The following is a 24,522-nucleotide window of genomic DNA, read 5'->3' on the forward strand; positions in this document are numbered from 1 at the left end:
TATAAATATATTCCATGAATGAAATGTGAATATTGAAAGATATCAAAATATCAACCTACAGCTGCTGTAACATCTTCAAGGGAGTCAGAATCCAGTTGGAATCTGATGAATAAGATGGATGCTCCCCACTTTCCCACCTTTTCGAGCAGGTGCATTGATAACTTTTCCAGCACACGAAATTACGTTTGCCTTCTTTGGTGTAGAGCCACTAACTTCCACGCACTACCTTTTCTCATTTCAGTAATGAGGTGGTAACCAAGCACAGAATAGGAATAATTGCATTCTTTGTAAAATGGTCTTAAGATTTTTTAGAAAAATTGTTTTGATATTTACTTTTGGTCAGCACTCAATAAATCCAGTGTCTATATTGTACAAATTCCAATAAAATACACTGTACACTATTTTCAAATTTCTCATGCCTTTAATCAACAACTGTCCAATGCCAAATTTACACTTTCTCTCTGTTTCAAACTATGGGTGGAGTTGCTGGATTTCCTTCTGATGGATCTCCCTAAAGAGAAGTACGGGTGCTTTGTAATACAACCATCCATTTATTAACCGTTAAAAATGAATATGCATATACTGTATAAATCTTCACCAAGTTTGAATGAATTTATATTGGCAATAAACTGCCTAGAAAAAAGAGTTGCATGATGAGAGGTCTTCTAGTTCACCCACTTCAACAAAACACAAAACATTAAAAAGCTACATGAATAAAAGTACTGCACGCATCATAGCGATTTATGTCTTAAATTACTGTGCAATGTGAACCAACATAACAAACACAATTTATACCTGTCATATCTGTAGCTCTGGTTCAGTGAGTAATGTTCTACTTACAATTTATGTGTGTAGTTAATAAGTCTAATTGTGTTGAAGAACTTTCTTATCTTTTTCCAGTAATAATGAGTAATTATATCCCAAGCTGTTCCAGAGAAAACAGAATATCTGGACTGATCTCCAGATCATTTTGATCAGTGTTTGCACATCTGTGAAGTCTCCACTAGAAGTATACAACCTTCTACAATAGTGTTTTTTTGTTTTCTCATCCTTCCCTTTATTGTCCAGATGTAGCTACATCTTTATAATACAACAATATTGGGAAAATCTTCCTTTCATACAGCAATTTTCATATCTGACATATCATAAATTTTCACGTAACAATGTTTTCTCTTTATCAATGCCACACAATGGTGCTGCACAACTGTAACAGTACATTAACTACACAAGCACTATCGTTCAGAAAGTGCTTTTCACAACAGTCTCTAAATGAAACTATGACACTGTATTTCAGATAACAGGAAAGACAGAGAAACTCAAAAGTTACTTTCCATTACTTTTTATTTTATTTTATTTTATTTTTAGCCCTTAAACACTATGGGCTGTCTCCAAGACCTCTACAATCTTATGTTTAATGATATTTCACATACACCTGCAGAGTGAAATGAACGTTCTGTGTACATTCCTATTGGATGATAAGCTAGACATGCCAAAACTGTTACATTATAGCTGCATTTTGTTTCTTATTTTTGGCCTTTCAGAGATATAACACTGACAGACCATAGTACATGCATGGCATGTTTTTATTGAATGTTAGCATTTCTCCAAGGCAGAGAAAGCTGGACCTTGCACACAATGTGTTTTACATGACACAGATGGGGATGTTCAAGAATGACTCAATGAATTCTCAGACGGAGACTTTGACAACTGCAATAACAACCCAGCATTTAAGATATTCAGTGATCACAAGACTAATTCGAAGAAGGAAATTGAAAATGGTGAAGATATGACAACTGTTGACAATGCACATCACCTTCCAGCTGTTTGACCTGTGACAGATGGATGAAAAGTCTTGGAGAAACCTGCTTTGGTTTACCAAAGATATTTTAGATGAAATCATTCTATGGACAAATTCAAAAAAATCTAAACTTAGAGCACAGTACGCTAATGATTGCTAGTTCTATCTACAAGATGTTGATGTCACTGAATTGAAAGCACTAACTGGGTAATAAGTGCATTTGGCCATTTTCAAATCGGGGACAAACCAGTTTACAGTTCATTTGCAACCAGTGGAACAGGCAGAGATGTTTTCTCATGCACTGTTAAGAAAGAGTTTTGTTTTTATTATCAGCACTACAATTTGACAACTCAGATGATCAGGAGTAGCAGCTATTTCACAAATCTTTCTATGTGCCCATAAATTAATAATAATAAATTAACATCTGACTTCTCTCTTCATGAACAGCATCTGTTCTTTGCTCCTGTATCCACTAAAGAGCCACACAGTGTGCAAGAGAAGACACAACAGAAACAATGAGTAATAAACTCAAAGCTGATTTCACATACAACTTCTCATAACTGAGTTGAGTTTTTCCAAATAGTAATGTTGCGAATATCTAATTTTATTACTAATGACACTCTGTAAGTGAGTGGGGAGGTAACTATTTTTAGTTATTTTAGTAATGCATAAAATAAAAACACACTACAAATTTTACTGTATTAGTTAGTTATCAAAGTGTTTTAAATCACGCATTTAAAAAAAAAAAAACACTTAACTTCCATAGAGTCTAGTCCAAGAAGTGTAATGAACACAGGAAGTCATGAGAATATATATTCACACAAAACAATTGTTTCATATACAACTAGCAAACCACCCTGCCTTCATACAGGTAGCACTAACACTCTTCAGTTTTCTGGCATAACAATAATGAATTGTATATGTAAACCTTCCTCATGATCAGTCTATTTATTAGTGAAAACCGTGTCAAAATCCCTACAGTTGTTCCTGAGATTGGCCTTCATATTATCATTATCATCATCATCATCAGCAGCAGCAGCAGCAGCAGCACCCATTTCTATCATTAAACGATGTGGCCTCTCCTAAGTATTGAGCTCAGGGATGTCTGCAATTTCTCCTGCCATGAGGAATGTCCTTCAGCAATATTCAACCAATTGACTCTAGTGATCTTCCACAGGTCTTTGTCCTATTCCTATCAGTCTGGCAGCCTTCCCCGTGGTCTGTCTCTGTGTCTTGGAGTCCATTCCAGCACTGCCTTTGTCCATCCATTGTCATTTCTTTTGGCACCACCGGACAGTCCATTGCCATTTCATAGTGGCTATTCTCTCCAGGATGTCCTTGATGTCGGTAACTGATATGATGTCTTCTGCCCCGCTGCCCCTCTTTTTTGCCCCCCCATCTTACCTTGTAAATACCAACAGAGATGTTTCGATCCCTTGATGAAAAGTTCTGTCTTGTATAGTCATGAAGTGTCCATTCCTCATAGGCATGAGTAAGTCAAAATAGGGAGAACACACTGATCAAAAACTTTTCTTTTTTTCCCCCTTTTTTTCAAGTTGTACTGCCATGACAGTTGACTGTCTTCCAAATGCTTGTCAGCCTAGCTTGAGGCATCAAAATATTTTTGATCTTATGTCTACCTTCATTTTAAAAAGTGGCCAAGATAGATGTATTCTCTGACAGTGTTCAGTTGTATGTTTTTCATTTCCTACCATGCTGCATTTTATTAGACATAACTTTTGCCTTGGAAAGGTTTATGTTCAGTTCTGCTGCCTGATGTTCACATATAGACAGAAAACAATGTGGCAAATGACTTTATAATATGTATAAATTCTGGTCAAGCTTCACTGCCCTCTGGAGTTTCGGTAGGAGTTTACTTCACTGATTTTCCCCTCACATACTACCTCCTATATAGCTCCCATCATTGCCATGATGTGTCATACCAAATGCCACTTAAATACAAAACAGATACCAATACATATATTACACACACACATCATCAGTATAATTATAAATTATACACAAAAACCTTCCTCATTAACGAGACTGTCTAATAGTGAAAATAGCCTTCACACACAGACAAAAGAACATGGCGGAGGACTTTAATTTTTAATATGTATAGAGAAACAAAAGAGTGGTCTGAGAGACTCCTCCATAATAACTCTGTTCCTGTCAACATCTGTAGTACTTACTGGTTAACAATGTCACAGAAACAAATCAGTGGTAAGGATCATGAGAGTGGCACAGCAAATAATAGTTTTTGGAAAAGGGATATGAGCAATTTGAAATGAACAGGTTAAAAGAGAACTCAATTTGTACCATGTCATTAGCATTTGGCTGACAAATAGAATATATATGCCACAAAACAGTTCTACTAGTGAAGGTATGAATGAATTAATTACTTTCATGTGTGCATCTCACTTTTTACCAAGTTTCAGAGACCAGTCAAGTTTTAAGTATCAATTTCATTGAATCTACATCTAAATATATAGTCTGTGCAAATCACTGTGAAGTAAAAAGCCAGTTACCTTTTACCACACGTTATTGTTTTTTCCTCTTCCAAACTCATACGGAGTACAAAAAGAATGACTGCTAAAATGCATGTGCACACTGTAATTAGTGTAATCTTGTCTTTGCTGTCTTTATAGGCATTATACGTAGGGGACTGGAATATAGTATGTAGGCTTTCATGGGATAAGTGGTGTCTATCTTCAAGGATCTACCAATTCAGATTTTTGAGCACTTACGTCACCCTCTCACATAAATCAAACAAACTTGTGATCATTTGTACTGCCCTCCTCTGAATACATGCAATATTGCCATATTCTAAAATGAGATGCACAATTGTTTTGTAAGCAATCTCCTTTTAGACTACCAATGAACCAAAGTCTGCCAACTGCTTCACCTACAAATGAGCCTATACGATCATTCCATAGGTATTTGTATGAGTTAACTGACTCCACTAGTGTTTCATTGATATTGTAGTCATAAGAAACTGCTTACGAAGTGCATAATTTTACATTTTTCTACATTTAAAGCAAGTTGCCAATATTTGCACCAAACTGAAATCTTATCATGATCTGGCTGAATATTTTTGCATATTTTTCCAGATAGTACCCAGACTCAGAGTTAACTCCCTATCCCTGAAAAATGGGTCAAGATGAAAAGTGAAGACCACTTAAAAGCCAATTTTTTTCATTCACTGATTAGAAAATATTGCATCAGTGGTACTAGTGATTACTGTCCTTGCTGTTTCTGCACTTGTGCTATGCTGTATTCTAACTTACCTGCATATGTTTGGCATAAACAACAATACTGGGTGGGTCCAGATTCCAAAGCCAACTCCCACAATGGGCACATAGTATCACTTTATGACAAAGACATATTGGATGTGCTTTTGTTCAAGAAATTAATTCAGCATCTGCCCAAAATTATTTGGGGGGATAATAATAAAAAAACATAAACCAGGTTGGTCAGGCAAGGCATTTGAATCCTCCTACCATATACATGTCCAGCTCACACAAAACACAGCTCACCCTTTTTGCACACAATATTCTCTTAACCATAGGTGCTGGGAACAGGTAAATTCAATACTCGCTGGTTTCTGGAAAGCAGTATACACTGAACCACACTACAACTTGTTACAAAAAGCCCAGGAATAGAGAAAAGGTTCTCATATATGTGACTGCCTCACAAACTTTTTGAGTGACAAAGTCCACAATGTGGTTCTGGCCAATGTAAGTTCATTGGAGACAAAGGCAACATCAGGAGGGTTCCACAAAAATGTCAGAGGATTGCTCTTGTTCTCTACATATATAACAAGGTGAGCAGCACACTGAGAGTACACTCTGTTGTGTATGGGAAAGAGATGTCATCAACTGAGTATGGCTTGGGTGTTTGAGATCTTCACCATGTCACATTAAAGGCAGACACTGAAGCAATTCAGCAGTGAGCTACTAGATCTATAACATCAGATCACCTAATAAAAGTGTGTTACAGAAATGTAACATTTAAATGTGACTTTTTGGAAGGAAGAAGAAATGCTGCTGAGAAAGTTTCAATAACCACAATCTGCAACAGACTGCAGAACAATTCCAGTACCTTCAATGTACAGTCAACAAAACAAAAACCTTCACATGCAAAATGACTAAGTCCCACAACAGGCATTCTCGGCATGTGCTGCCATGTCACAATTTGTAACAAAACTTTTGCCCTATTAATGCCCATGCTGGATTATAGCAACAACGTATTATCATACCAGTGAGATGTATTCCACAAAAAATGGAAATTAATACCAGTTAAACAATATACACGCAACGGCCTTGCCGCAGTGGATACACTGGTTCCCGTGAGATCACCGAAGTTAAGCACTGTCGGGCGTGGTTGGCACTTGGATGGGTGACCATCCAGGCCGCCATGAGCTGTTGCCGTTTTTTGGGGTGCACTCAGCCTCGTGATGCCAATTGAGGAGCTACTCGACCGAATAGTAGTGGCTTCAGTCAAGAATACCATCATAATGACTGGGAGAGCTGTGTGCTGATCCCACGCCCCTCCTATCCGCATCCTCCTCTGAGGATGACATGGTGGTCGGATGGTCCCGGTAGGCCACTTGTGGCCTGAAGATGGAGTGCTTTTTTTTTTTTTAACAATATACATGAAAGTATAGGATTTCAACAGCAGTTGTGAAATATGTAGTGATTTGATCAACCGTGCTACACGTGGTTCAAAGAAAGTGTTAGGTCGCTGTGCAAGTAGCTCAAGGTCGAAGTATCTGGTCATCACTCGCTGAACCAGAGTTCGTTTCCACATTCTTGACAATATTTTTCCATGTTCCTGTCATGGTAGGTAGGTACCAAAGGCCTTTCTGTGGTAGCTTCTCATGTCTTGAATACAATGCTAGTGCACATTATTTGGGGGTCTTTAAGAGAACTATTGTACTATGAGCTAACAAAAACTGTATAAAAAATTCCCAGAATTTTAAACAAAATTCATCCAAGTTATTTTAAGGGCATTGGTTTTATGAGAATGAGAGGATATAGTTGTGTTGAGGAGTACATGATTTTAGTTCAATCAGACTTCTAGCAAAATTTTAACTTTTACATAGCTTGTATTTCAAATGTAAGAGTGAGTAACTAATTGAATAGTTATTCAGTTCTTTGCATGAATTATAGTGCTAATAGTGTACTTTTTTTCCAATTACACTCTAAAATGTAAGCCCCAAGCTCAAAAGTAATACTTTTGCCATTTTATTTGGTAACACTAAAATTCACTATCACACACAATTTTGAAAACAATCAGCTACAAATTAAGTGCAATGAGAAAGTTTTGCTTACATGGACAAAACTATGAATAGAAGTAGCAGACAGAATGGGAAAGCAGATGCAGAACAAAAAATCGTTAACATGAATGTGAGTAAGAGAGAATAATTTTTTAATGATCAGCTCATAAATTTTTGTCTCTAACAAGGGAACCTCCCCATCCCACCCCCCTCAGATTTAGTTATAAGTTGGCACAATGGATAGGCCTTGAAAAACTGAACACAGATAAATCGAGAAAACAGGAAGAAGTTGTGTGGAACTATGAAAAAAAAAAAAAAAAAAAAAAAAAAAGCAAAATATACAAACTGAGTAGTCCATGCGCAAGATAGGCAACATGAAGGATAATACGAGCTCAGGAGCACCATGGTCCCTTGGTTAGCGTGAGCAGCTGCAGATCGCGAGGTCCTTGGTTCAAGTCTAACCTCGGGTGAAAAGTTTAATTTTTTATTTTCAGACAATTATTATCTGTCCGTCCGTCCGTCCTATGCGAGGTAACTGCGCCGTAGTATAGGGACGCTACACTTACACAAACATCGAAACACACGACGTCAGTCGACTACAGCGCACGGAAGAGAGTATTCCTGCTAACGAGGCTCCCTGGTTGGCAGTTGACTGTTCGCTACTTTGGACGAGACTGCATTAAATACGTGAGATGTATTCCGTGGGCAATATGAATCCAGCAAATATAGCTCGTGACTTCAATAACAAGGTTAATGAATATTGGAGAGGCACGTCCTTTTGTCTACTAATCGCAAGGTTTTGCGGTGCGGTCGCAAAACACAGACACTAAACTTATTACAGGAACGTCAATCAACGAACGGACAGATCATAACTTTGCGAAAATAAAGAAAGTAAACTTTTCACTAGAGGGAAGACTTGAACCAAGGACCTCTCATTCCGCAGCTGCTCACGCTAACCACGGGACCACAGCGCTCCTGAGCTTACGCTGTCCTTAATGTTACCTATCTTACGCATAGACTACTTAGTTTGTATATTTTGCTTATATTTTTCATAGTTCCACACAACTTCTTCCTGTTTTCTCGATTGATCTGTGTTCAGTTTTTCAAGGCCTATCCACTGTGACAACTTATAACTAAATCTGAGGGGGGTGCGATGGGGAGGTTCCCTTGTAAGAAAAATTACAAATCTGCTGGGAAAAATACATTCAACTATTAAGTGTAATGAGTCTGAATAAGACATTTAAATTCTGCCAGACAATATTTATTAGAATCTGGTTGGATTTGTATATTGAAATGAAAGTGATAAGCAGGTACGATATTCAAATTTACATGTATTAAATGTTAGGGAGCACAAATTCAATAAATAAAATGTAAATTACAATTATTTCATATGGATTTCCAATTAAAAAACACACTTGTATCAAATGTTGTCATATAAAGTGGAGTAAAGTGACAGGAGGAAAGTTTCACAACTGGGATGAGGCTAGTATGAGGTCTGCCCACAACCAGCTGCAATCATCTACCTCATCCATTGAGGCATGGAGACTGTTAGCCTATGGAAATATATCTCATCATCCACAAGACTCCCCCACACATCTGACACCAGATCCAGGGGCTGGTGTCAGCCAGCAGTAGTTCACGTGATGCTTCATTTTGTCCAACAAATTTTCAATGGGTTTCAAATCCAGCATTCGAACAGGCCTGTCAATCAGGTCAATATCAGTCAGTTGCAAAATCCATTGCTAAACAATTCAACTCGTCTTAACCTGTGAGTGGTCCTGCTGGAACTGGATCAATTCACTGGGATAGCACACTGAAACCATCATAATGGACGACTGCTGGGATGCTATATCTCATGGCCTATGTACGCTGAGATATCCTGACAGTAACTGACTATCTGTCATACACTCATCTGTGGCACAGTGTGTTATGTTTGGCATATCTCAGCTTTATTTGTGTTATGCTTACAACACATCTATGACTCTACAAACAATGGCTAGCATGCGGCTATCACATAACTATACATTTCCACTGTTGTTGTATCTTCCAGGTGGAAATGTCTGTGTTTCAACGAGATACAAGTAAGTGATATAGTATATACAGGGCTATTACAAATTATTGAAGCGATTTCATAAATTCACTGTAGCTCCATTCATTGACATATGGTCACGACACACTACAGATACGTAGAAAAACTCATAAAGTTTTGTTCGGCTGAAGCCGCACCTCAGATTTCTGCCGCCAGAGCGCTCGAGAGCGCAGTGAGACAAAATGGCAACAGGAGCCGAGAAAGCGTATGTCGTGCTTGAAATGCACTCACATCAGTCAGTCATAACAGTGCAACAACACTTCAGGACGAAGTTCAACAAAGATCCACCAACTGCTAACTCCATTCGGCAATGGTATGCGCAGTTTAAAGCTTCTGGATGCCTCTGTAAGGGGAAATCAATGGGTTGGCCTGCAGTGATGGTTGAATGCGTGCGGGCAAGTTTCACGCGTAGCCCGCGGAAGTCGACGAATAAAGCAAGCAGGGAGCTAAACGTACCACAGCCGACGGTTCGGAATATCTTACGGAAAAGGCTAAAGCAGAAGCCTTACCGTTTACAATTGCTACAAGCCCTGACACCCGATGACAAAGTCAAACGCTTTGAATTTTCAGCGCGGTTGCAACAGCTCATGGAAGAGGATGCGTTCAGTGCGAAACTTGTTTTCAGTGATGAAGCAACATTTTTTTCTTAATGGTGAAGTGAACAGACACAATGTGCGAATCTGGGCGGTAGAGAATCCTCACGTATTCGTGCAGAAAATTCGCAATTCACCAAAAGTTAACATGCTTTGTGCAATCTCACGGTTTAAAGTTTATGGCCCCTTTTTCTTCTGCGAAAAAAACGTTACAGGACACGTGTATCTGGACATGCTGGAAAATTGGCTCATGCCACAACTGGAGACTGACAGCGCCGACTTCATCTTTCAACAGGATGGTGCTCCACTGCACTTCCATCATGATGTTCGGCATTTCTTAAACAGGAGATTGGAAAACCGATGGATCGGTCGTGGTGGAGATCATGATCAGCAATTCATGTCATGGCCTCCACGCTCTCGTGACTTAACCCCATGCGATTTCTTTCTGTGGGGTTATGTGAAAAAAGATTCAGTGTTTAAACCTCCTCTACCAAGAAACGTGCCACAACTGCGAGCTCGCATCAACGATGCTTTCGAACTCATTGATGGGGACATGCTGCGCCGAGTGTGGGAGGAACTTGATTATCGGCTTGATGTCTGCCGAATCACTAAAGGGACAATAACGAACATTTGTGAATGCCTAAAAAAACTTTTTGAGTTTTTGTATGAGTGTGCAAAGCATTGTGAAAATATCTCAAATAATAAAGTTACAGAAAATCAAGAAGGTCTATAAGTAAGCTCGTTACAATAAGAAGATAACACATAAAGTGCTAAAAGTGTGTTGCATGTGGAGCTGCCGCCATTGCCAGTGAATGCTAAGGGATATTAGTACTTGTGCAGAGTCATACAGACAATCATTTTTCCCTCATTCCAATTCCGAGTGGAAAATGACAGGGCATAAATAGTAATGGTACAATGAACTCTCTGCAATGCACTGTCCAGTGATATGGCAAATATCTATGCAGAAATAGGTGTAGGTGAAGGTGAAAGTGTAGATACAAATGTACAGCTAGCTTACAGTGGGTATCAAGCACACAGTGTTTTACTGATTCTGTTTGTATCCCTGATACAATATATTTGTATAACACTAGTAATGCCAGCATTAACCTGGATTCAACCCAATGGCCACACTTGTGGTCTCCCTGGGAACTGTCAACTCCATTCTGCTTTATTCATGCATTATGGACAAGAAATTGCTTAAGGAGAACATATACTCATTTTATGTAACAGTAAATTAAGCTTGTAGAATTACAGTGATAGAGAACACCACTGAATTATTTTGCTCTAATGTGGTTTAGTGTAACAATAAGAAAGGCTTTAAAAGTAGAATGTGCAATGTTTCAGAAGAGTACACTATTCCAATGAGGAGTCAAATAAGCAGTTTCACCATTTTCACACAGGATATGAGTGAGAGTCATAGCTAGACTGTCGAACTTTAGGTTAAAACCTATTCTTTTCCCGAGTTCCTAGTTGTAAATAAAGTTGCACTTATGTGTTTTGTGACTAATTAAGCTCAAAACCAACAATTTTATAGCACCTAAAATGCTATTTCAACATTAATGCCTATTTTTGCCTATTTAGCTTTAAAATCCTAAAAGGTATCTATTTATTTAATATAACAAAATTCTTGTACTTTCAAAAGCTAAAAATTGCTTACAAGAATCTAAAGTGGGAAGAATGAACTTATAGAATCCTGGCCAGCTGCCTGATTCCATGAAGAAAGATATTCATATGCCTTCTAATTTCAGTGCACCAGCAGTTCAACAGAAGGAAATGCTGGTAACAGCTCAAGGTATAGTTGTATAATACTGGCTGCCAGACTTTCTGCGCTGTACGACATATGGAAAAGTTATTTCTTTGCTGGAGGAAGTTAAAAAGAAAATTAATGAAGGGTCAGGTGAAGCGGGAGAAAAATTATGGGTAAAAATGGGAAAGAATTGTGGGAAAGAACACCAGCCTGAAGGACTCACATGCAGCAGCAGCATACATACTTAGTGGGAAATCAAGCTCCCCTTATTGCAGCATTCCTGTTACATGTGTGCCAAAAGTAAAGCATGCCTACATCACACCCGTTGATATAGAACGTTCTTTTTTGGTATATAAATTAATACTGATAAACATGCACAGTAGTTTTCTTCTGGAAAACCCAGAAAAGGTATTAGTTATTTACTGTGAACCCAACTATGATATGAATGTTTGAAACAACTGATTTAGCCAGCATTTATTAAATTACATATTACACGAATTTCAATTTGTGGCTATGTGTTTTATACAGTATTTTTATCTTGGAAAAACTGAAAAGGTTTGGGGGTCAATTTGAACATTAAAGTACTGTAATTTTTGCTGTGTTGTGCAATTGTGCAAATTTTCATTTTCCTTATTTTTAATCAATAATAATATGCTTATATTTCAACACTGTGTATTTTACATCATATTTAGTTTTTCTGCATAATATTTTTAGGACCTATTTTAGGTTTTATATAGCCTAAATGAGCTACTGAAAGAGCCTATTTTAAGTGGCTAAAAAGCTCTCTTTACGAATTAAGAATCTGTAGCCTAGTCATAGCATTCAGTTCCTGAGCTAGCAATTAATAAAATTACAGACACTTTAGATATTAAAACATTTGAAAAAAAAAGGTGACACTTTTGGAGCGCACAAGGAATGAGATTAATACGACTTGGAACTTGAATACTTAATTATATAAAAATTAACTGCCACATTGTATCCGATATGCAGCTGCTAGCAACAACACAAAAGTAATTAACAGTGTATGCTCTTTTTATGCAGTATAGATGTCCTTCCAAAACCAGAGAAATATCTTGCAAACACTATATTTACTCAAAATTTGAAAAAGAATCACAAAAGCCATTTGATATTGCCATAAAAGCAGCAGCAGCAACAAAATTTTGTAACTGTGAATCTAGATAACGCTGACAGGAGGTACGTAAATTATTGAACTTTGGGGCAGATTAAATTACGTATGAGGTTGCCACCAGGCTCTATGCGTTTGTCCCATTTTCTTACAAGTCTTCTTATACCCTCAGTGAAAAATTCTGTACCATGATTGCCAAGTCAATTCTGTACTTTTCCCTCAGTCTCTTTGCTGTCACTGAACTTGATGCCACATAACGTTTCTTTCCCTGGACCAAACAGATACAAAGACATTCCATCAGAAGGACAATAACACTGTTAAACTATCACTGGGCAGTAGCCACTAGCTAATAACTACAAACTCATGTAATTTCTGGAAGTATGTTCAGACTCTGGCAGTGGGAAATCAATAACTTTTTTTTTTTTTTTTTTTTTTTTTTTTAAACCTAAATAATGCCTATAGGAAGACATGAGGGTTTTAGTGGTGAATGACAGTTACTTACAAGCCATAAAAATGGCGATACTTGAACAATGAAACAACTGGGGAGGGACATTAATGTTAAACCACACAAATCAACAAGAAATGGAGAAACGGAGTCTCCACTGTAGTTAGTTAGTTAGTTGGTTGTGTGTTCCATTGATCAATCGCACGGTATGGTAGCCATTATGATGTGGAGCATGTCAAGTGCACAAGAAATGCACATATGAAACAAATTTTTTTAATATACAGAAATACAGAGTTAAAGACCAATATTTCTATTATTTACCCCATTCCCTTAAATGGCACAAAATGCATATACTATATTTATAGATTTATTTATTCCTATTCAAGAATTCATCTATGGTATAGGAGGAGTTGTCAAGGAGATACGATTTCAATTTATTTTTGAAGCTATTACTGCTGTCTGTCAGACACCTTATTTCACCTGGTAATTTGTCGAAAATTTTTACATCAGCATATTTTACCCCTTTCTGTGCCAAAGATAGGTTGAGCAAAGGATAGTATAAGTCTTTCTCTTTTCTGGTATTATAATCATGAATGTCACTGTTGTTTTTAAACTGGTCCATGTTGTTGAGAACAAATTTCATTAGTGAGTAGATGTATTGTGAGGCTGTAGTAAGAATTCCCAATCTTTTTAAAAGATGCCTACAAGATGTGCAACTATGAACCCCACACATTATTCTAACCACTTTCTTTTGAGCAGTGAATACTTTTTGTCTAAAATGTTGAGTTACCCCAAAATATTATTCTGTGTGACATCAGAGAGTGAAAGCATGCAAAGTATGTTAGCTAACTAATTTCTATATCCTCAAAATTGACAATTATTCTGATCGCAAAAGTTGCTGAACCTAGTTGCTTTAGGAGATCCAAAACAGGAATTTTCCAATTAAGATTCTCATCTATATGTACCCCCCTAAACTTAGTATGCTCTACCCTGTCTACTGACTTCTGTTGATGTGTTATATTTATTGACGGAATTGTACTTTTTGCAGCAGAAAATTGGATGTACTGTGTTTTTTCAAAGTTTAGAGCAAGCCCATTTGCAGAAAACCAATTAATGGCTTTTCCAAAGACCTTATTTGTATCATTTTCAATTTGACTTTCTTTTACTGGATTAATAATGACACTTGTATCATCAGCAAACAGTGTCAGTTCAGCTTCCTGTTTCAGATAGGAAGGGACGTCGTTCACACATGTCAAGAACAGAAGGGGACCCATGATTGAACCCTGTGGAACACCTAATGTAATTTCACCCCAGTTCGATGAAGTGGCAAACTTATTTAAATCACTTGACCCGTATAAGGAAATTTTTGGCTTCCTGTTCTGTAGGTATGACTTAAACCACTCATATGCTATTCCATTTATACCATAGAATTGTAATTTCTATAACATAATGTCATGGTTCACACAATCAAATGCTTTAGACAAGTCACAGAAAATTCATATTGGTGACATTTTACTATTTAAAGACTCTATTACGCGGACAGTGAAATTGTATATTGCTGCCTCAGTGGAACAGCATTTTTGAAATCCGAACTGTGATTTACTAAGTATCCCATAACTGTTGAGATGGCTAACAACTCTTGAGTACATTACATTCTCTAAGATTTTTGAGAATGCTGTAAGCAAGGATATGGGCCAATAATTATTGTAAATGTGAGGGACATATTTATTGTGAACGGAGACAGGCAATAGTCTACCTTCGGAATAAATACAATCATTACCGAGCCAGAATTAGAAAGATCCCGACTTCATTTACTGCAGCTTCTCCCATCCTATCAGTATGGTGGCCTCGGGAGCCACCATACATGACATAACATGACAATGGCAGTGGGTCGAGAACAACAAGACTGCACAGTGACATGAAAAAGAACTTTCTCAGGACCCAGGCACTATCCATCACATAGGTGTGGAAAGCAGTAAATTTTCAGGATAGTAAAACTCATCTATACAAAGCAGAAAGTTTACAACATGAGTACACATCATGGTTGGTGGAGTTAATTTGTGAAAGTATATCAGGTGGGTGAGGGGGCAAACATAGTCAAATACCTACTGCCATGGGTAGGAGAACTAGGTCTTTTTCAAGGTAAACCATGACAAGAGACTCCCCTTCAATAAAAATATCCCAACCAGTTTAGAGATTTATTCATCATATACAGAGAAAATAAAATGTACCACACCAGCATGCAAAAACCCCACAGAAATGAAAGTACAGAAGCTTGAAGTTTAATTACAGTGTTTGAACAGCACAGTGGTATGCCTTACAGAGCACTGGTGTACAGATAATGAAATATAGCATATTGTGCTATCATCATATGAATGTGCAAGTTGTTACTGTAGAACTACCTTGAAGAGTGGGAATCATGTATTTATATCAGGGGCGGCACAAATCCAAAAAGCTAGCGAAGACTGGATCACAATTGGTGTAGATAAAAATTTTGAATAGGCAGCCACTGAACTAATAAAGCTAGACATTTATAAAAAGTTAATCATTCTGTGGTTGTACTGCTCACCTAGTGGTAATATGAGCACTTTCTTTTAAAGTCCTGGAAATAGTTTCAGCCCCCAAATCTACCATAATATTACGTGGAGACATGAATATTAACTCAGGTGTTGAGGGTAACACTAGTAATAACTTCCTAAACATTTGGAGCACTTCTCGTGTAGCACAAAGGATAAACACTAGTACTAGGGTACCAAAAATTACAGCATCAGTTTTACACCCTGTACTTACAGATATCTACAGGGAAAGTTTTAAATTATTTATAACAGATCCTGGCCATTCTGATCATTACTATCAGATAAACAGGCTACACACAAGGCTTGGTATAACCTTCAATAGTGCAGGCCTACAAAAGGATCTTCTCAGAACATACAATTCATACTTTTCCTGTGGCATTCACAATCAAACCAGAATCAACTGAGCCAAACAAAGGACTGCATAAAAAACATGAAGCTGATGGCATTCCTGATTTGTGAGGAAACCTAGCATAAAATACCACAAGTTTGTGGTTCTAGAGCCAATAGTGTGTTTACATCAAAAGAATATTGTACAAAAGGGACCAACCAAATGAGGCAGTGCAGTTGTTAAGACACAGACCGCATATTCAGGAGAATGGAGCTTGCCCTGTCTGGCCGTTCTGATATGGGTTTTCAAAAGTCATTTCTGGAAAATGCTGAGATGGTTCCTTCACCAAGGCCATGGCTGAGCATGCATCCTACTAATCTGTTTAAAGTGTACTTACATATTTTGTGTGTATTTGCATTGTATTATGATAACAAATTCTATATCATTTTAAGATTACAAGTGGACAAATGAATGAGTAAATAAATAAATGTCTCAATGTTTTCATGACCTGTTAGCTAAAGCTTCAGAGGACCTAATGGGACACCATATACTTTTTGTAGTAGGAGTCATGATTCAGACACGGATAATATGTGTGTCAATTCCCCACCCCCGAGCCACTGCAATCATTTCTTTATTCTATCTACAGTATTATATTCATAAATTTATGTCACAATGAAACTGCTGCTTTTTATGCAAAATTGTGTGCCAGTAGTGGCATTAAGGAGAAAAACAGTATACCTAAAATTTCAAGCAAGTAATATGTGAAATTATTACATCCAGTTGACAGATCATTGTACAGGAAGCTCTGGAAAGAACACAAGAGAAATGAACAGTAAAGAAAAGTGGGGAAAAAGAGGGAACAGGCACTTACTCTAATGGTGGCAACACAATCAAACTTCTTAGTGTTATCTTACAACAAGAACTATAATATACAAGATGTATCCAATTTGTGCACATTTAGACTTCAACACCACATATTCAAATTTAAGAAAATGAATTTAATTAACCGGTGACATTCAAAGGACTGGGTGTAGAATAAAAGACACAACCAAGAAACATTAAGTTTACCATGGGAAACCAGTCAATAACGATCATTTCATTAAGGTGGCAATGATAACAATCTTTCTTTTTTCATATCTTTAAGAGAAGTATGAATTCTATGGCTTGGAACGATGATGGTTGCCAACAAATCTGGGGATTATAGCAGAGAAAGACAACTGAAAAAAGGTAATTTCTTTGCAAAAATAAGATCTCACCTTAAGTCGCCAATTACTACCGGCATCTGTTTTGATCTTTGACAGCCATGACTCAGTAAACCATTCAGGTGCACTGAAAATTAACAGGCAGATATCAAAATAGAGCATTCAAAAAAACTGCTGTATATAGTACACAATCAACAACTGCATGTTAAAGTACCGGGAAACTGAAGACAGTATTTGTTAGCACAATGAAATCACGTTCCCACGATGTTTTTGTAATTAAAGGCTATCATAGCAATTTATTTACATTCATTATGCCAAACCTAGCATTAATTATGCTGAACCACACAGAATAAATCCTAGTTAAGTTACAAAGGATAATTCTAAGGATGACAAATGATTACATCAGAATGTAAATACCATACTGAATGCAAATCTCATGCACACTTTTTTTTACCACATGCAGTATTCAAAATAGAGGTGTGCATAAGATTCAGTGGCAAATTACATTCAGGTACAAACTTGAATCCATTGTTCACTGGCAACGTAACTGAAACTTTAGTATTGTTTCTTACATCACAATTCACTGGCGCAATTCTCAACTTTGTTACAGTATTGTTGGCCTATTACTGTGTAGTGTGTTTGCATTAGCTGGTCACAAAATGGAAGACAAGCAGAGAAGAACCTCATATGATGCTACTTGCAAGCATAAAGTAATTCTTTATGTTAAAAATATGGTAAGAGGAGGATAGCATGAGTGTTCAGTGAAGCTGAGAGTACTATTTGATTATGGAAGAAATAGAAACTGGCATTATTTGGAACTACTGGTATTACAAAGAAAGTCACTGGCCCTTGCTAAAGGAAAACACTGTGGTGTTCAGATGCAACAGACCAACCAGCCAAATTGAGGCCCACAATAACGCCCCCTTTAAATTATGTAAGGTTCTGATAATGCTGTTTCCCTTGAGTACACAGTATTTCTGTGTCCATAGTGATCACTGAACATCTAACGCTGTTTATGCCCATTGTATACCCTATCACTGACTAGTAACAACACTAATGCACTCCAGTGGTCATTCTACCTGTCAAAAAGAATTTCAACTCTAATCATTTACATACCTGTCAATGGTGTGTATGTGTATGGAGTTACATTGGTATTCAATAATGTCTTCTATGAGCTTCACCTTTCTGTCAGCAGTGTATGTAAGTACTTGGGAATGGCTACTAGTTCTTAATTTTGGATCCATTGTTTTCCCTTTGATTGTTGGGAGAGACTCACAGGAAATATGGCACAGTCATGTTATTTCAATTCTTTCTGTAGCAGTTTCCCGTAGTCTTCTGTTTACCTCCGATTACTTAGACTTGCACTTTCCTTCATGTTCCTATGTAGGTTGGAACTTGTCAACACTGCTGTGGAGACATTAGGCAATGGAATCTACTATTGTTGCTGATAGCACATGTTGTTGACATACCTACCTTACCTCCGAGCAAATGGACTTGCTCGTCCCACATCACCGGCGTGTGCACAATTGAGGGAAACACAGTCACTTGTGAGTGAGCAGTCTAACGTAATGGTGTCACTATGTTTTCGAAACAGAAACAACGGAGTTGGATCAAGACTGAATGTGCCAGAGGTCATACAGCACGAGAGAGCCATCAAGGTCTTCAAGAGGCATGTGGGGAATCGGCATTGCTGTACATAAAAGTGGCACTTTGGGTAAAAGCCTTCAACGAAGGTCGGCAAACTGTGGCAGACATGCACCGGGCAGGTCATCCTAGCATCTCTGAAGAAGAAGCGCATGCTGTTGCAGCATTAGTGGACAGTGATTGACGCCATACGATTCATGAGCTCACCCACGAAAGCGGATTACTGCATATGACTGTGCTTCGCATCCTGAAGGAATGCCTGGGCATGCGAAAAACTGCATCACGATGGGTTCCACATGACTTGACGGAAATGCAGAAATGGATGCGTTATGACACTGCTCAGACACACTTCGAGTGCTATGAGTGTGAAAGAAAGACTTTCTTATGCCGTATCGTAACACTGGATGAGACATGGGCCACATCATATGAGCCAAAACTGAAACACTAATCCAACAAATGGTGTCATTATGGGTCACTGCGAAAGACAAAAGTGCGTCAGAGCCCCAGTACGGTGAACGTTATGGTGACTCTCATGTACAACTGTCATGGTGTTATCCTAACGTATTATGTTCCTCCATGGCAGACCGTCAATGCACAGTATTACTGTTCATTTTTGGAGCATCACCTATGGTCAGCTTTGCGAAAGAAGCGGAAACACCTTCTGCGCAACCCACCCATCATTTTGCATGACAATGCACAGGCGCATACAGCACAATCCGTGGCTGCTCTGTTCAGTCGATGGGACTGGGCAGTACTGTACCATCCACCATACCCCCCAGACTTAAATCCTTGTGACTTTGATTCGATTCTGAAGATGAATGAACCACTTCATGGTATTTGCTTCAGAACTGTTCCAGAGATTCGAAAGGCAGTAGACCGCTCCATTCACACAATCAACAGAACAGGCTCTGTTAACGGTATACTACGCCTTCCAAATAACTGGCAACGGGTTCTACACAACGCTGGTGACTACTTTGAAGAACATAACAGGTGCAAACATGTAACTCTTTTGTATCGGTTGTGAATAAATAGTTGCCACTATTTAAGTTCCAACCCTTGTATATAGTTCTTCATACTGGAAGATGGATAAAGGCTGTGCTTTTTCTGTGCAGATGCAAGGAGAAATGGCCATTGTCTGCAAACAGTTCAAGTAAATGTAAGTACTGTCTGCACATTTGTATCCCCTTATGCTTTGGTAAATGGTATGGGGTGCTGTCCATTGTGGAAAGCACAGCTGTGCCTGAATGGGATGTCTCCTTAGTTCCAGCTAATTCTGCACAAGCACAGAGGGCAAATACACTGGTAACTGGCAGTTGAAACGTTATATGAGTAATATAGCTCCTCTAGAATATTAAGTGACAGATCAGACAGGAAGGCCAGTGTGCACTCAGTATGTCTGTTAGTGTGTCTCTTCCAACAAGATGTCAGCAGCTGTTGAATGCATTGGGTGCAGCAGACTGTGAATTGTAGCTCATGTCAGCATGAATAACACCTGCCATCTGGATTCAGAGGGCATCATCCTCTGTTCCTTTAGACAGGTGGCAAACATGTTTTTTGGCTGGGGAGAGGGGGAGGAGCGGGAAAGGGTTGTGATTTCCAACTTGCAGCCTTGTACCCAGAACCGATCAGAACCCTCTGGTCTGCAAACAAACCAGACGATTAGGTGATTCTGTGACAATCTTAGATGCACATTTCTTGACCTCAGCTGTTGGGTGGAAAAAAATAGTCCCATTTCTCCCACTCCTCCAATAGGTCAGGTGTGCAGTAAAGGGAAGTGAATGTTCAGATAACAGACTACACATGGCATGCATATGAGAAGCTGTTTAGTTTCGAGAAACCCAGTGACTTAGACATTAGCCACATTCACCCAAAAAGGAGAACATTCTGCCTTGCCGTAACATTTTAGACTGCTGTGCAGAGCATCAATGGCATATGAAAAATTATGAAAGTGGTGGTGGTAATTGCTGGAAGCTTGAGGTTTTACCCAGAACTCATGTGGCAAGAAGTCCAACAATATTTTATACAACGTTTCCTTGCAGATCAGAAAACGACGTGCAGAAGTGTCAATGGTAAGGTCCCACAATTAGTCTCACTTATTTACAATAACAATACCCACGTAATACAAGGAGCGTAATGCTTGCTGGAGCCAGAAGTGAATAACAACAGAATCTCAAACTCTGGCTGGGATGTACATGGTGGGGGCACTATTTGGTAATGCCTATTGAGGTTGTTACAGATTCTAATTTAGAAATAACTAATGGGAAGGTAAGTGCCACAGTTAGGCCAAACACAGTAATCATATGCTTTTATAGACCACTTGCCTCTGGAATTACTGTGGCAGAATTCTTCAAAGAAAAGTCGCAGAATATGGTGCTTAAATTTCCTGAACATGCTATGGTAATAGGAGGAGATCTAAACTCACCGGCTATAGACTAGGAGACTCATGAGTGCCCCTTTGAGCCCAGTGGTTTCTGCGTCAAACCACCAGTTTATTAATTTTCTTTTGAGGTACCAGTGCCTTTCATGTGAAAACAATGATGCTATTGCAAGACAGAGGCTCCCACATGGTACACTGAGGTACTTCTACTAATGTAGAGCAATGCAGCAATCTCTTACAGCATTCAAAGCAACAGCTGGTATGGAGTGTTTACTATATGATTGTAGGAGGTACTGTCTGCAAATTTTTGTTAAATAATTTACTTGAGGTGCAGTTTTTGGATAGTAATCATATTGAGAAGATCAATGACAGTGCAAGTAAGTATATCTAATGTTACTGTAACATAAATTTGAGTTTGTACTACAGCTGTTACAAGTGGTTTCAACAGGAAACCACTGGCATTGTATGTATTTTTATAATTAATTCTGTAATTGGATGCAAATTTATTAAATTTTAGGCCCATTTTTTGCTTATTATTTGTGGCTATAAATTCATTTAGGCATTATATGTTTGTGGAAGTTTCAAGGCATCACCCACAATCTAAACATCCACCTTTTAAAAGAAGAAATTATGAGTAATTTGGATTCAGAGATTTGTGAGACAGAAAGTTACGGAACAACAGGAACTTCAACTCCTTTGAACTACTACTCACTGAAAATGTATTTCATGATTATGTTCATGAAAACAATGAAAATGGGCCCGCCATGATAAACTCACAAATAAGATGGTTTACATCATACAAATTAGCAGCTGACTTCTCTGAAGAGATCAGATGAGATGTTGAAGTATTTCTGAGCTTGTTTCCACAGGACATGATGGTATGTAGACAACTGTATGCTGCAGTGGTCCCAAAGTGAAACCACCTCCATAAAACATATGATTGTTTACTTTTTGACAATTTCTTGTTGTACTCATTGCTTATGACGTCAATAAAGGTTAATTTTGAGACAAATTTTAAAATTACATTTTTGGGACTCAAAGAGTTGAAACAAGTGGCATGGACAGAGCTTTGTTTGAGATTGGTCCACAAAGGTTTTTATGTAAATTCTGTTGTATGGTAATTTACAGAACTTACCCATTATGGAAAGTTCTTAGATCTCCTATTAACTAACTGATCCAAACTTTTCAATTAAAGTAATGTTGAGGAGATGCAATCAGTGACCATAAGTCTGTTATAGCTTCAACTACTACAGGTGTTAAAAAAGAATGTTAAGAGATGTAGGAAAATATTTCTGCTTCATAATGCACATTATACTAATAACCAACATCAAACATTCATCTTCACGAACAAAGATGTAGGTTATTAATGGTTAAGATTGGAAAGTATTGTACAATTTGTTGTAACCAAAGACATCATGAACAATTTTGTAGGGTTAGACAAGTTGCGCCATGTTTATATAAGGAAGACCATTAGGAAATTGCTCATACACAAAGACAGTTTATCACAAATTTAAATCAAGTCACAGCCTTGTAGACAAACAAACTCTGAATACAGCCAAAATTAATGTCAAGAGAAAAGCAACAGAAATTCAATGAATTCAAAAGTAAAATTTTGCCTACCAATTTTACAAAAAATTCTAAGAAGTTCTTATCTTATGTAAATATAATAAACAGATCAAAATCATCTATACAGTAACTCAGCAAACATCATAAACAAACGTAACAGACTGAACATGAGTGTGTGGAAAGATCCATTATTGTTTGATTTCACAATTTGTCATCTATTACTGGAATCAGTAACAACTGTAAAATATCTGCACTCCTACAGCAAAAGAGATCCCTGATAACTAAATGAGCTGTTGTCACCTTTCAACCTCAAAGTGCAAATGGTCACCAAAATACACTCCTGGAAATGGAAAAAAGAACACATTGACACCGGTGTGTCAGACCCACCATACTTGCTCCGGACACTGCGAGAGGGCTGTACAAGCAATGATCACACGCACGGCACAGCGGACACACCAGGAACCGCGGTGTTGGCCGTCGAATGGCGCTAGCTGCGCAGCATTTGTGCACCGCCGCCGTCAGTGTCAGCCAGTTTGCCGTGGCATACGGAGCTCCATCGCAGTCTTTAACACTGGTAGCATGCCGCGACAGCGTGGGCGTGAACCGTATGTGCAGTTGACGGACTTTGAGCGAGGGCATATAGTGGGCATGCGGGAGGCCGGGTGGACGTACCGCCGAATTGCTCAACACGTGGGGCGTGAGGTCTCCACAGTACATCGATGTTGTCGCCAGTGGTCGGCGGAAGGTGCACGTGCCCGTCGACCTGGGACCGGACCGCAGCGACGCACGGATGCACGCCAAGACCGTAGGATCCTACGCAGTGCCGTAGGGGACCGCACCGCCACTTCCCAGCAAATTAGGGACACTGTTGCTCCTGGGGGAACGGCGAGGACCATTCGCAACCGTCTCCATGAAGCTGGGCTACGGTCCCGCACACCGTTAGGCCGTCTTCCGCTCACGCCCCAACATCGTGCAGCCCGCCTCCAGTGGTGTCTCGACAGGCGTGAATGGAGGGACGAATGGAGACGTGTCGTCTTCAGCGATGAGAGTCGCTTCTGCCTTGGTGCCAATGATGGTCGTATGCGTGTTTGGCGCCGTGCAGGTGAGCGCCACAATCAGGACTGCATACGACCGAGGCACACAGGGCCAACACCCGGCATCATGGTGTGGGGAGCGATCTCCTACACTGGCCGTACACCACTGGTGATCATCGAGGGGACACTGAATAGTGCACGGTACATCCAAACCGTCATCGAACCCATCGTTCTACCATTCCTAGACCGGCAAGGGGACTTGCTGTTCCAACAGGACAATGCACGTCCGCATGTATCCCGTGCCACCCAACGTGCTCTAGAAGGTGTAAGTCAACTACCCTGGCCAGCAAGATCTCCGGATCTGTCCCCCATTGAGCATGTTTGGGACTGGATGAAGCGTCGTCTCACGCGGTCTGCACGTCCAGCACGAACGCTGGTCCAACTGAGGCGCCAGGTGGAAATGGCATGGCAAGCCGTTCCACAGGACTACATCCAGCATCTCTACAATCGTCTCCATGGGAGAATAGCAGCCTGCATTGCTGCGAAAGGTGGATATACACTGTACTAGTGCCGACATTGTGCATGCTCTGTTGCCTGTGTCTATGTGCCTGTGGTTCTGTTAGTGTGATCATGTGATGTATCTGACCCCAGGAATGTGTCAATAAATTTTCCCCTTCCTGGGACAATGAATTCACGGTGTTCTTATTTCAATTTCCAGG

At 39.0% G+C, this 24,522-nt stretch overlaps 1 protein-coding gene and 1 pseudogene across 1 annotated transcript in view; one reads left to right on the top strand and one right to left on the bottom strand.

Annotated features, from left to right (window-relative positions):
• The window catches only part of LOC124722119 (protein Hook homolog 3-like), a 209,422-nt gene that overhangs the window by 132,658 nt on the left and 52,242 nt on the right, over nucleotides 1-24,522 (bottom strand). The window contains exon 3 of the mRNA XM_047247325.1: nucleotides 17,237-17,309. Within this exon, the coding sequence (XP_047103281.1) occupies nucleotides 17,237-17,309 (73 nt within the window). The remainder of the gene's footprint in view (nucleotides 1-17,236; nucleotides 17,310-24,522) is intronic.
• Nucleotides 6,111-6,228, top strand: LOC124723780 (annotated as a pseudogene).

The sequence above is a fragment of the Schistocerca piceifrons genome, chromosome X, assembly GCF_021461385.2.
Source record: "Schistocerca piceifrons isolate TAMUIC-IGC-003096 chromosome X, iqSchPice1.1, whole genome shotgun sequence".
NCBI classification, from domain to species: Eukaryota; Metazoa; Arthropoda; class Insecta; order Orthoptera; family Acrididae; genus Schistocerca; species Schistocerca piceifrons.